Source organism: Bombus flavifrons, chromosome 1, assembly GCF_040668555.2.
Source record: "Bombus flavifrons isolate JBK064 chromosome 1, iyBomFlav1_principal, whole genome shotgun sequence".
In the NCBI taxonomy this organism is placed as follows: Eukaryota; Metazoa; Arthropoda; class Insecta; order Hymenoptera; family Apidae; genus Bombus; species Bombus flavifrons.
The window spans coordinates 9,311,287-9,325,392 of record NC_138442.1 but is presented as its reverse complement, the minus strand read 5'-3'; the positions used below and the strand labels follow the sequence as shown (position 1 = coordinate 9,325,392).

General features: G+C 37.1%; 2 protein-coding genes across 6 annotated transcripts; one reads left to right on the top strand and one right to left on the bottom strand.

Annotated features, from left to right (window-relative positions):
- The first annotated feature begins 922 nt into the window (after positions 1-922).
- LOC138178134 (enolase-phosphatase E1) lies at positions 923-12,413 on the top strand. Of its 5 annotated transcripts, none has more exons than XM_069109673.1 (4): positions 923-1,529; positions 4,471-4,822; positions 7,272-10,550; positions 10,735-10,873. In XM_069109673.1, exons 1-4 carry the CDS (start codon positions 1,354-1,356, stop codon positions 10,756-10,758), a joined length of 3,831 nt encoding a protein of 1,276 aa, XP_068965774.1. In that variant the 5' UTR covers positions 923-1,353; the 3' UTR covers positions 10,759-10,873. The 5 variants fall into 5 exon arrangements, with proteins under 5 accessions (XP_068965774.1, XP_068965767.1, XP_068965749.1 ...); XM_069109666.1 differs by having other exon boundaries at positions 7,272-10,607; XM_069109648.1 differs by having other exon boundaries at positions 925-1,529; positions 7,272-8,616; positions 8,674-12,413.
- Positions 11,943-13,744, bottom strand: Nelf-E (negative elongation factor E). The gene is made up of 3 exons (XM_069109892.1): positions 13,474-13,744; positions 12,733-13,226; positions 11,943-12,646 (listed from the first exon to the last, which is right to left on the bottom strand). Exons 1-3 carry the CDS (start codon positions 13,561-13,563, stop codon positions 12,403-12,405), a joined length of 828 nt encoding a protein of 275 aa, XP_068965993.1. The 5' UTR covers positions 13,564-13,744; the 3' UTR covers positions 11,943-12,402.
- Between the last annotated feature and the right edge of the window lie 362 nt (positions 13,745-14,106).

The following is a 14,106-nucleotide window of genomic DNA, read 5'->3' as shown; positions in this document are numbered from 1 at the left end:
CATAGTGTTATAGAGGATTAAGAAGCTGGTAATTTTGATATCATCCTTTCCCACAGAAAAAATGAACCACTAAAACTAAAAAGTTAAAAATGCATACCTATAAGAATTCATTTCTAATCTTTAAAAGTTCACAGTTAAATTCAAAGAGTTAATATCTTTAACAATTCCCTGGAATTTCCTTGGAGTTTCCCACCTCCTAAAAGATCTATAAAAATTAAATTTAAATACAACAAAATAAAAAAGAATTATAATATATACAGACTATGAAATAATTTTGAACACTTGAACATTATCGAGATGTGCAACCAATTCTTCACTATATCTAAACAACTAATGTCTTGAACATTTCTCTATAATTGTTCATCCCTTAAAAAGATCATTAACAAATCAGATTTAAATCAAATGAGATAAAGAAATATATACAAATCAAAAAATAATCTTAAACAGCAAAACTCAATAAGATTTTCAACCAATTCTTCGTAATATCATTACATCATTTTTCAAATCCAAAAGATTAAACGTTTTTAACACGTTCAATGTAGTGTCGATATATGTATGTATTTTTTTTAATATTTTTTATCAACAATCTAACATATGTTCTAGATATTCTTTAAGTAAAATCAAATAAGCAAAATCTTTCTCAAATTGTTTTCTTCACGAGAGGTAGAAATCGTAGAAATTCTTCCGCATTGAACTTGTTAATCTTTGCACTACTTTCCCTAAAATCGTAATCTCTAGAGCGCCATATAGGGGAATTGAATTCCCGCGCGCCGAAAGCGCCTTACATGGCGCATGTGCAAAAACCGTGCAATTGCCACGCCGTCAGGTGGTACGATGATACGCACATGCAGGTGAATTTTGGTCGGCTGAATTAATAGACATTCAAGACGAAATGTTTCTATAAATAATCTTGATGCCGTGTTGCGTAGATGGACCAGAGAGGGTACAGAGTCGCCTAGAAGCCGCTGCAGTGGCGGGCTGCTCTAGGTAAACCAACTCTCCACTTTCTCTTTCTCTCTTTCTTCTATTTCGCTGTTTCTGTCCCTCTTTCTATCCTTTTCCCCGTGTAACGTACGGGGTGGTGGCGGCGTCACGTAACATCGACTCACCTATAACCTCCAAGAATCTTCACCAAGAACTTAAAGCAACTACGTGAACCAACAAACTAAAACTACTTGTAAAAGAGAAAGAAAATATACTAAGAAACGCAACGTGGATTCAAACTGGAGGAGGAAAGGGCGCGATCGTGAATAGGCCACACGCGACACTTCAAATCAGCCAGCACATCGTCATCAGGTAGGCAGAGAGAAAGAGGAGACTGGAGGTGGACAAGTGGAAGCTCAGGGGGTGGGGATGGAGCCGGAGCAACGTGGACGCACCTCACGAGCGTCGTCGACGTCGAGCCTCGGCCGCGAGGTCCGTTGTGGCTGTCAGTACTACCAGAGCGACTCGCTTCTGCCGGAACGACGTGCTCTCCACGGTAGACCGCCGTCCAGGACGATGCAGCAGCCACCTGCGGTCCGCTGCAGGTCAGTAATAAGTCAGACCAAACATTTTATTCTACCATCGATTAATAGACCAATCTTGGAATTGCGTCCAAGTATTTGAAACACAGTTTGGAGCTTGTCTATTGATAGTTTTCTTATACCTCTGTATGTATAAATAATACGTGTATATTTTTATATATGTGTACATGTACATGTATGTATAATGTTGTCTACGTATTTCTAGTTAGGTTATATCTAGCTCCACGTTTATGTATGCACGATAATAACCAAGCAACGCTTTGAAGCAAATGCTAGTAATTTGGTATCCAGGCTAGTTCATTCCTTTTCCAGCTGAAAATAAATGAATATTCCTTCCGATTGGTATCCCACACGCATAGATACCAGTCGATGTTGTATAGGTTACGCGTCTCGACTATGCTCGCGTTCCACCGCAGCTATTTAAGGTTCGCCCGGCTGGCTATACATAGAATCCTCGGTCAGCTCGGTTCCGCATCCAAACTCCTCTCGTATCCCTCTGTCTATCTTTCCAATGATGTATGTGGATATACCTATGGCTGGAGTCAGTGGATGACTGTAATGTACAGATATATACATGTGTGCGTATATGTATATGATTGGAACTGTATGTGATTTTGAATGGTGTATATCATTGTACATTTATGTACGAATGTATATGATTGCAGGTGTTCATGATTGGAAATCTGCGTATTGTATGTGAGTATAAATAATTGTAGATGTACATGTGGATAAATGGTATGAATGTAGATATATACTTTTGTTCATAAGTTTTATTCAATATCTAGTACATTGAGGATAAGAATAAATTTTGTTACAATTATGAAAGGGAATTAACATTTGTTAACTATTTATATTACAAAACAAACTATATTATATTATAATTACCATATATCTTAAAACTTTGACACAAACTTTATCATTTTAAATATTTTCTTTAAAATTAGCGAGTGACTGATGGATGAGTATGAATATGAGAAATGTACACATGTAGGTATAATTTGATGGATAGAGAGGGGGTTGATGACTGTCGGAAGCGAAAGGACGCGATTCTAACCTCCAAGTTTAAACTCGATGAAAGGGATGGATGAATAGACATGACGCGATTAAGTGGGCATCGAGTCATTGTACCGCGATAATAGCAGCACTGGTATCGATGATCGGTCTGTGGAAAGTCGTGATAGCGCTCAACCAATCAGGACAAAGATAACAAGGGATTCTGTGTCGAGGATTCTTCAAGATAACTGAAAGTAACCTATGCTGGATGATTTTTAGATGGACTGTCGAGCGTATCCACTTTTATAGAAAAGCAGGCATAAAAGAAAGTAAAAAGTTTAACAAATCTAATTTAAATTGCGTATGAATATATTCGTATTGTTGCTACAAGTATAGTTGATTGAAAAAATCTGGAGCTAGATATTTTTGAAAATTTAGTATTGGAAGATTGGACGCTTTTTTATTCAAACTATAAGGCATTTCGAAATTTATGAGGTATGTAAGAAACTATCAGCAATATTCAATTTAATATAAACAATATAAAAAATTATATACAGAGTGTCACAAGGTTTGACAACAAAACTTTTTTAATATATTCCATCTTATAATCAGTTTTATAATTGTACGTCTGTCATACTATATAACAATTAGTCGTAGCAATTATTAAAACTCCTTAACAAATTTTTAAACAATTTATGTTTATATATCATTTTGTGCTTGATTGTGTATCGAAAAAGTTTAACTGTTAGCTCTAAAGTACCTTATACACATATAACAGCTGTAAAAATATTGTTTATTAATTATTACAAAGTACAATTAAACTAAAATCTAATATTTGAAAATTTAAGAAAGATTTAGTAGAATTTAAGAATTAATTAATATTGTCACTGTAACAGTATTCCTGCCGCCCTCGAAGAAAATTATACCTAAATAAGGATGTGTCTTCCTTCAATATTGTCCTCCTGAATAAGCCGTCTGCAAATTAACCCTGTGATCGAAACACGAATACTCTAACTCACCGCTGGAAGTCTGCGGTCTGCCCGACCAGTGGCTACTTTTTCCACTGTGACGTCGTCTTCCAGTGAAACGAGCTTGAATTGATCAGACCTCGTTCCCTGGCGTTTGCTCAATAATAAGACTGACTCTGAAACTAACAGTATTCGTACTAATGGTACAAACGTAATCACGCTCAAGATAAAATGGATAACATTAACAGTTATTTAACGTAAATGTGTAAATTAGTTGATAAGTGTTTTTTGTATAATTACTCAAGTTCTTAACACCCAAGTTTATAAGAAAATAATTACTCGTAAAAATTACTACAAAATAATAACGATAGTTAAACTGATCATTAACTCCAAAGACTTAAGTTAGTACGTAACATCAAAGTTTCAAGTTGACAATCCATTTCAAAGAATTAAGTTATCAAGCATATAACATTAAAATTCATGCTGACAACTAATTACAAGGATCACTGCACAAGTTAACAAACTTTAAGCTATCACAAATTGCAAATACCACTGCAAAGATCAAGAAAATGCAAGATAACAAATAAGTAAAAAGACTGTACTATGTGCAAAGATTAACAAAACTTGAATGACTAATTACCTATTATCACCAACCTAAAGGAGCCATCTTAAGAGTTAACAAAATCCAAATTGTGGATCACATTCAATAAGCCAGAATAACTTCAAAAATTAACAATACCTATAATCATCATTTCAATCAAAATTACCCATTTGTACAAAAGTCATCAATTACCTCTAAAAGAGAACCGCTTTAAGAATTAACAAAGTCCAAGCTACAGATCACATCGAACAAGATAATTTCAAAAGTTAACAATATCCAAATTGTCAATTAATCATTTGTATATGAACTAATTTTGAGAGAAAGAAAGAAAGGAAAAAATGCCGGTTAGAGCGAGAAGAAAACAAGTGACTTTTCGTAACAGCGAGCACGAGTACGAACCGATCGCGGCGCCGTCGCCATCGCCAAAGCCGGCGACGGCGCCGGTCGTGCGAATCACCGACACGGATGTGGTGCCCGTCGCTGACAGCGACGACAGCATCGACGACCGGGCAAGGCTACCGCCGGAGTTGACACGGGCCGGCGATGTCGTCCTCCCGTTGGACGGCAAGATCGAGGACACCGCGATGGAAGCTCGCGAGCTCGTGGAAACCGGCGACACCTCTGAAGAATTGGAGACCCCGCAACAACTGCAGGAGCGGCTCGAGGAACGATTTTTAAGCGCTGCTACTCCAAGTGCTGAGTCCAGGACCGATGGAGAGGTCAACACTAGTCAAGTGAGTAATTTTTCTCTGGATATATGATTTTTGCATATACTTATGTACAGTTTAATTTAATTGATAATTTTTATTTATAAATCTTTTATTTACAGTTTTGATCTATCTTTTCTTTCTTGTAGAATATTTTTGATGTGTGAAGTAGGTTATTGATGAATTGGAAACTTTGAGAATTTGTATTAAAGTATCGAAATAGAGTATTGAATATTGAAAAGACAGAATTATTAAATATATTTTCAGTTCCATTGTAATATTTAAAAATTTTTGGGTTCCATTAGATTAATCATAATGAATTTTCTAAAGTTGATATTACCAAGTATCTACTATTAAATTAATGTTATTCCGTATTTTTAGTTATTAACTTGATATATTTATGTTCCTAAGATTGTACTACTAATTATTACTAAAATTATATACAGTATCTAAGAATAAGATACATCGCGACAGCTGTAACTAAATTCTTCCAATGATACGGATGACGCACTGACAGTAGGTCACTAGAGCTGGAAGACTCAGTTTCTGAATACTTCATACCATACAATACAATAATACTTCATACAATAATAAGATTGAGTCAGCAAAATGTGGAAATTATTTTGATATGATGAATTCATATTCTTGAAGTTACACTCTTTAATATTAAAAATATCAGCTACATAAGGATCAATATTTTTCTAATTAATATTTTTTCAAACTTCTTATGCAAAGTTTAACCTCGTCTATATTTGAATCTATTTAAAATAATTGTTTTCTTGCCGGAAGTATGCAGACATATTCCAGTTTACTTAAAACATTTACATTTGAAATTTTCCAATTTTACATTTTTCCAATAAGAATATTTCCAACATTAAATTTCCTACACATAGAATACAATAATAAAATTCAGACAAGAATTTTTCATGCACCTTATATAACAATATTCAATTGTTTTTTTCTTTCACCTTCCTACCTTAGGTCAAATTACTACCTTCATGATCTCGAAGCAAACATTTCCAAGCCAAACATGAAAACCAACAATCTCCTTGGTCAGATTTACCCGGCAGTTATCCCAGCAATTCTCCCCATCCAAAGCAACAAATCAGTCAACGGTAACAAAGTATGTAACAATTACCTTGTTACGATTTGGACTCTTTTTTTTTATACCTTTTTCTTTTTAAGGAAGTAATTCGATGCTCATCGATCAGGAGAAGAATTTTCCAAAACGAACACGAATCGAGGAATGTCGCGCGAATATTCATTCGTTGGTTGCCCACGAAGGCCTATATTTAGCAAAACACGCGTATAAAAAGCATTGGAGCCAACGTGTCACTGTCCGATGGCCATTGTGCAATCACGTCGCAAACGTTCCAGAAAACTCGGGCTTTTCCCATTCGTTACACAATCTTATCTTGTCTCCTCATAAATCCTTAAAAGAGACCTACCGTATTTAGCACAGTGAATTGCCCTACGTTTCGTTTATTTGTAATTATAATGTTTCTGGAAAATGTTATCACAAAGATTTTTAACATTTATTTATTTGTTTTTGAGAAATATTTTTTTAGATTGTAGATTCTAGATTCTAAAGTTCAGGAGAGTATCCGACCCCACATGAAAATTTTCTTCGGACAAACGCGAATTCACCATCGATGAATTTCGACGTGCATCTGGTCGGTTATGCAACACTTTAGAAGCTTTGGTTAGCGAAAAAATAATAATTGATGGATAGAAATGCAAGGTCTATTTTGAGACGCAGTAGTTCCCGCGCTCTTCACGAACTCAAAAGCGTTCCTGACTCATTAATGTTGCGAGATGTCTTGGAAATGCAGTTTGAAAGAAAAGGAGGTGTAAATCCAGTGACAGTTATCTCTCATTGTGTCCATTTCTGCTTTGATTGTAACGACTGACTCCCGTTTTATTATTTGAGAATTTTGAAGAATATCAAAAAAATATGAAAAAAAGAAAATTATTAAGTTTATTCATTCAAAGATCATTACATTATATAAAAAAATATTGTTATATTTAGTAAAGAAGAAAATTTTATTGATCATAAAAGTGATAAAAAATTTGTTAGATTCTATTTCTGGAACTTCACTAAGGTTTCATACAAAATAAAACACAAAAGTATTATTATTTCTCCTTTTCTTATCCTTTTGTATCCTCTTTTCATTCACATCATACTACTTCTATCAAAATCTACCACCTACCTCACAAACCAATGTCCCCAATCTGTTTTCCTTCTCAAACGCTTCTTCAAACTCTAACATTACGTTCCTCAACCTGTAGAAACGGAATTCGATTGCATCAAACGTAATGAAACATCTCAACCATACCAAACATGTTGTCATCGGTAAGGTAGCTCACAATAAATCTCAAGCATCTCTGCAACGTCATCTGCATTCAATCTCGATCCTCACGTGAAAGAGCCATTCGATCGCTTGACGAATTAAGCATACCAATCTTTTTATTTCAGGTAGACTCGTTGGCATTGGAGGAACTTCCTCTCCGTCGCGGTGCTCGCGGCTTTCCCCAACGTCTAAAAACGCAGGCTAGCAAGCTACGTTCGCGTCTGAGAAACATGCAACGACCCACGTTCGCCTTCACAGAGCGACAAAAGCAAGACAAGGCCAGGACGACAAGCAGCAGCCGCTCGGACAGGTCCAGATCCGATAAGAGGCCCAGTCGAATGGATAGAATACGATCTTCCTTCTCAGAAAGACCTAGATTTAGCTTACCTGATCGTCCGAGGTTATCCTTGCCAGACAAATCAATGTTTCATTTGCCCGAGCGACCGAAATTCAACTTTCCTGAAAAGGCAAAGTTCCATCTACCTGAGAAAGCAAAGTTCAATATCAAGAAGCCTAACATTCGACTACCTAACGCTCTGACTCGCAAGAAATCCCCTGTTCACGAACAGCGATCTACAGATTCCACGATGGGCTCCAAGAAGAATATTTTCGACTTTCCTACTTATCCGCGGATATTCGATAAAAAATCAAAGAGCAGAGGCGAATACGCGACCTCTACGCCAAAAGATTCGAGGGCACAGTCAGCAGAGAGTGCTACGTTTCCACGGACACGTAAAAAAACCGACAGATGGACTCAGAGATTTAGCAAGACCACTGCTTTTGGTGACGAGGACCAATCGAATGGAGAATCTGCGGCAGAAAGGACTCAACCTTGGCGACACCCTTCCATGGAGATGCCTAGATTGTCTCTGAGCGAAGAAGGAGCAGTCACGATACCCTGGGAAGAGAAACACAGGGAGGAAGAGTTTCAATATATGGATTATGAACAGGAATCCCCAGAAATTTCTGATCGTCAGCCACATCCAAGGTCAGAAACTTCCAGGACAGAAGAAGAATCGTATAACAGAGATAGACCAGAGTCAGATCTGATATTGTATCCAACTGAAAAGGAAATATATCAACGCGATGCTAGAGAAGAAGATGTGGAAGAAGATCAAGAAGAATGGAGACCAGAGGAAAAGATACCTAAAAAGCAATTCAGACCTATTCCAAGATCCAGGTCCTTAGAAGAGGTTCTTCGAGCCAGGCAAGAAGGTTATGAAGGATCTTTTGCGATGATGGATCCAAGAAGATATGGAGTACACAAGACACCATCCGAAGAAGAAGAATACGAAGAAGACATGGATGAAGATGAGGAACCTGAACCATCATCCGCTCAATCGGATAGAGAACAACAACATTCGAGTACCAGCTCCTGTGATCGACGTCGACATGGGGTTATTGAAGAAATTGATTCCGACGAGTTCTTCCTACGAGAACGTGGACTCAGTCAGGATGACATGACTCTTGGTAAATATTTAAATAGTGAAATCAGAGATGTTTTGAGAACAGAAGGAAATGTTTTAGCCAATGATGACATGGTACCAATTCCTCCCATGAGAAAGAGGTCAATAAGAAAGCAAAAAGAAGGTTCCGTGGAGTCATATGATGTAATGCCACCAGTCAGGCCAAAAAGGGATTCAAACAAGGTTCATCGGAGCGAATCTACGGATGAACAGTTCCGTGATCAAACTAGTAGCGACTCCAGACACAGGATAGTCTACCAGACAGAAGGAGAACCTGCGAAACTTCCAATTGAACCGTTGGACGATATTGTAGTAGTGAAGCCTATGCGTAGAAAATCGAAATCCTTACAACGCAGTCAATCACAACTTCCTGTGGATACTCCTCATCCACCATCACCAACGCCAGTGGCACCAACTCGACGGAAACGATTGCGTAAGGAACTTGAGCGTAGAAATGACGAAATAGAACCTATTTGCAATGGACACACCGATTGGACCAGTGATTCTGCCCCTGAGAAACCTCTTCCATTACCACCTACAATGACCACAGAACAATTAGAGAAACAAGAAGTATACACAGTCGAAGAAATCATGACAATGAGTGAAGAGAATATTCAGAAGCTTGGAACAAGACTTCAAGAAGAAAAATATGTGGAGCCAGCACCTATACCACCAAAAAGAAGATCTAGGTCTAGGGGAACTTCTGTAGCACTTGATGAAGATAGGACATCTCATGGTGCAGAGTCATTGCCAGAAGCTGGTTATGTGGAGGAGGATATTCCACGAGATGATCTTGATCTAGGAAGAGAATTAATAGGTTATGCCATTATAGAAAAGCGAGAGAAGCCACCTAGACCTCCTCCTCCGAGGAGAAAGAGGGACAAGTTTGCTACTACTCCCAGATCTGTTCCTCCTAAACGTCCCCAAAGAGCGTACAGTACTCTTGGCCCAGCTAGGTCTAAGGAGACTAATATATTAACTGACGATACTTATGATATGACCCTGCAAGAAACTGAGTCTACTCCATACATAGAAATCGACTCCGATGATGGAGAACACAAAAACCTCCGTAGCAGTGAAGTTCTGAGTAAAATGCAGGGACGACCACTGCCAGCTCCACCTAGACCACCAAGATCTAGAAAAGATAGATCTATAGAAAGATCCACTCGTGAGATACAACAGGAAATTGCTATGGAAACGACCACTGCCACGCAGACAGATCCCTTACCTGATGACATGGTTATAGAGGAAGAAGTAACACAGGCGAAGCTACTTGTAGCACCATCTAGCTCAGGCTCCCAGATTATGGTATCCACAGAGAGAATACCCAGTCCATCAAGTATGAGCACACCACCTGTTCCTCCTTTACCAATGTCTCAAAGACTACGTAAGGATGAACAACCAGAACCTTCATACGATACTGTCTCATTAAAATCTCCATCTCCAACTAGAGAAATGGAAGCTTTTGAGGATAAACACTTATCCGCGCCACATCTAGGTGAACCGATTCATAGTGACGAAGACACGCATTTAAAGTCTATTAGATCCGCCCTGTTTTCAGATGAACCTGTGAGGATCAGCAATCTAGAAGTTGCTGACCTAAGAGTGGATCGTCTGAGCGTTTCCCAAATTGAAGCTGGTAAAATCGTTGCATCTGAAGTGGATGCATTGGTCGTTACTGCGTCTGAGTTGAAGAACATAGGTGGCAGCATGGAGGAGAGTCTGTCTCCTTCTATTATTAGGGAATTGATGGCTATAAGAAGCCATTTGGAGACTGTGGCTGCATCCAGAGTTCAGGGTCAAAAGGAAGAGAGCAAAACGATTGAGGTGAAGACAGACATTCCCGTTGCACAGAGGCGGAGCGTCGAAAGGAAGCCTGAAGAAGAGTCAGTTTGTGGAGATGCAGAGGAAGAGAAACCAAAGAGCGAGGATCAAAAGGTTGTTAGAAAAAAAGCAAAGGATACATCAAGCACACATACACTATCGGTCGCGCAGGTAGAGGACAAAGAGTCGACACACACCCTAGCAATTTCGCAAGTAGTACCGAGTGACAAAGATACTCCTAGCACACAAACATTACTAGTTGGTCAGGGTACTGAAGATAAGTCCTTACGAATTCTAGATACAGAAACCTCTCTTTCATTGAGCCCGGATACTACCAAGGAGTTCAACATGGAAGAATCCCGCGTGTCCCTTCCCCCATCCGTAGCGACCGCCATGGGAGAGAGCACGGAGCCCAGGGTGTCTCTGGATCTCTTGTCCGAAACTAGCAACGAACCAATGGACCCCACCTTCGACTCTAAACCTTCAGAGTCACAAGAATTTTTGACGTCACAGGAAAAGGACAAAGAGACTTCGCCAGAAATTAGCGAATGGAAAATACGAAAGTCAAGGTCCAGGTCGCCATCTCCAATAGGTATCCCTAGAACACGACAGACTGCTTCTCCAGTTAGATCACTACCACCTGCCATCTCTGTGACTCCGGATACACCAGACAGTATCGTGAGTCACGGCATTACCAACGAGATGCAGCCGCAACGTGCTGTAATTTCTTACACTTCATACACAGATCAGTCGGACAGAGAGAGTCAAAAAGAATCGTCCCAATCGCCAATTCCCCCCTTCCCTATAGGAGGTACTCATCTCATAGCATTTCCAGCTTCACAAGTTCCGTCACAATTTTTATCCCTGGCCAATCCTAGCCTTGACACAGAACCGAGTATTGCAGACAGTACCAGGCAATTGGTCAGAGTTCTTCGACTAGCTGGTTTAAAAGTTATGAGACATTTTGTGGGATATATGTCATCTATGGTGGGAGAGGAGTCGAGGGAGAAGATCAGAGAAGTGGAACTAACGCTGTGTGCATTGTTGCTCCTGGTTGCTGGCTTATTGATATTCTTCTTCAGCAACCCTCGAACAGTTACGCATCATCATCATTGGGACTATTTTAACCCACCAAAATAATAAGGTACAGATGGTGTAAGAAGACTATCTACAAATAGAATCTATGCTATTATGTTTGTTTCAATTGTCCGTTGCAAAGTGATTTCATATACGCATAATGGGCATTCTATTTTTACGATCGATAAGGAATAAGAGAGTAGACCTAATACTTGCAGTAGAGTAATAAGTACACGTATTTAAAGACAATGAAGATTTGGTCATACAATTAAGTAGTTAGGTTTGTACTCTATAGTTAATTGTTGAACGCTTGTTATGTGTTGGACAAATATGTATGAGTTACAGCCAATCAATTGACTGATCAACTTTTCCCAGGCGAATATTCATTGTGTTAAATGATACATGTGAAAGAAATAACACCTACCATAATTTGCTACGAAAATACTTGTATTTAATTTCTTAAGCAATGAATATGTATAAATACAATGTATATACATACATATATATCATGTATGTGTATATGTATAATTCAATTACAGATACCTATTACCAAAAATAAATTTTGCAACGACTATTTTTTTATCGACACAGAGACTTGTAGAAAGAGATCAAATACGAAATATCATCTAAAACTCAGCGATCGACAAAGTATAATACGTGAAAGAAAATAAGTCAAACTTTTTTATGTCTTGTCTAACCATTTGACTAGATACGAATATACAATATCAGCGCCGCATCATAACAGTTAAGATGCATGATATGGAGAAAATATTTTTTGATACCTTACAAACATTGCAGGCTATGTACAATTTTATTTTAAAGTAAGATTCCATATACTGTAACAACAATAGACTCTAAGGAAACATAGAAAAATTAAAAAATATTGCGTTCACACAAAAAGATCTTCCTCGTACACTATTAAATCTCTCCTATCTTTGTGTGCACTTTTCTGTGAATAATTCGCCGCAATCGGCGACCACATGGAACTAGATGTAGCGTCAGTCATAGCTTCTATTATGGGTTGTCTTCGTGCCAGTGATACTTTCAACTGAATAGAAGACACCATACTGCCGTCCATTTCGCTAATTGCTCTTTCGGCAGCTTCCGTTTTATCAAACGTAACAAATCCACGGCTAAAAAGTAAATAAAATAAATAATACAAATAATACAAATTTAAACTTTCAAATAGGATAAAATATCTGGAATTAATATTAATTACTTTTTTTCTGTTTCCATCGAGATATTTATAATATTTCCAAATGTTTGAAAATGCTTTTTTAAAAAATCTTCCGATATCTTGTAACCACATACAAATATTGTATTTCCAGCTCGTGGCTTCATTTCTTGCTTAGATGGTGATTGAATATCTCTGCTAGTACGATCCTCTGGGTCTTGAGCACTTACAAAACTATCGTACAAATCTTTAACTCTTGGCCTTACTGTTTCTGTTTCTTCTTCCTCCATTTGTGTGGCTGAGAATGGTTGATATGAGCTTACCGTCTTTTCTGTACTGTTTAATTTTCTTACTAAACCACGTGGTCTTTTAAAAGATTGTTCTGGCCGTTTAGGAGTTTTTGGAGCAGTAATTACTCCAGATTTTATCAATTTCTTGGCAACTTCCCTGGCATCTCTAGCTTCTGTTGGCCGCTTTGGAGCTTGTGGTATTCGTTCAGCTTCTTGCTTTGGTGCTTTCAAATCTTGCAATGCCTTTTTCTATAAAAATATTAATATAAAATGCATAAAAATTACACAGAAAATAACAAAAACTAAAAACATAATCTGTAAACATATCAATAATTTCCCATCGTGAAATAAAATTTACTAGAGATTTAAAATAAGAAATCAAGTAATTTAAATACGATTTATTCTAATCATGCAAATACATAACAAATAATTAATTCGTAGTATTAAAAATTAAAATATTTATTACAATATTAAACTGTGTAAACATAACCTGTACCTTTCTTTTAAGCTTATTATATTTCGCCTGCAACATCAATTCTTCTTCTGTTAAATTAGAAGGAAAGTGTAAGTATACCATATTTTGCATGTAATAGAAACAAGTATAAATTTCTGTTTATCCGCACAAAAATTTTAAGGAAACATTCAAAATCAAGGTTTACGTTTCACTTCACTGTTTAATGTTTCTAAAGATTTTGGCCACATACATATGTTGGTAAGCATGAAAATGAAAATGAGCGGAAAATTTCTTTAGATTCATATATCATAGATTTATTTCCATCTCATTTATAATAATATTATATCAAATAATACTATGAAATAAACAATATATATTTTCTAGAAATATTTTTTGTTCAATTCTAAAAAAATGGATAATTTTTAGGTTATGTTGAAATGTAAATAATAAATATTTTTTTAATCAATCAGAATTAAATAATAGCTTATAAAATTGCTAATAAAGTTACAAAACAAGATTTTTATTTAACCACTTTATAGGAGAGAATCTTTTTCATTAAAAAAAGGAAGGAAAATATGAATTTGCGATTTTATCATCAAAATGATCGACTTATCTCTTCTGTAAAGTATTATATATATAGTTAGATGTTACATAAAATAAACAAAGCTTAAATCG

Bases quoted from the DNA above. Each gene is read 5' to 3' on its own strand.
- LOC138178134 (XM_069109640.1), top strand. From the start codon at position 1,354: ATGGAGCCGGAGCAACGTGGACGCACCTCACGAGCGTCGTCGACGTCG. The intron at 1,530-4,470 runs GTCAGTAATAAG...TTTTCGTAACAG, and splicing joins CCACCTGCGGTCCGCTGCAG to CGAGCACGAGTACGAACCGA. The intron at 4,823-7,271 runs GTGAGTAATTTT...TTTTTATTTCAG, and splicing joins GAGAGGTCAACACTAGTCAA to GTAGACTCGTTGGCATTGGA.
- Nelf-E (XM_069109892.1), bottom strand. From the start codon at position 13,563: ATGCAAAATATGGTATACTTACACTTTCCTTCTAATTTAACAGAAGAA. The intron at 13,227-13,473 runs GTACAGGTTATG...ATATTTTTATAG, and splicing joins ATAATAAGCTTAAAAGAAAG to AAAAAGGCATTGCAAGATTT. The intron at 12,647-12,732 runs GTAATTAATATT...TTTACTTTTTAG, and splicing joins TCGATGGAAACAGAAAAAAA to CCGTGGATTTGTTACGTTTG.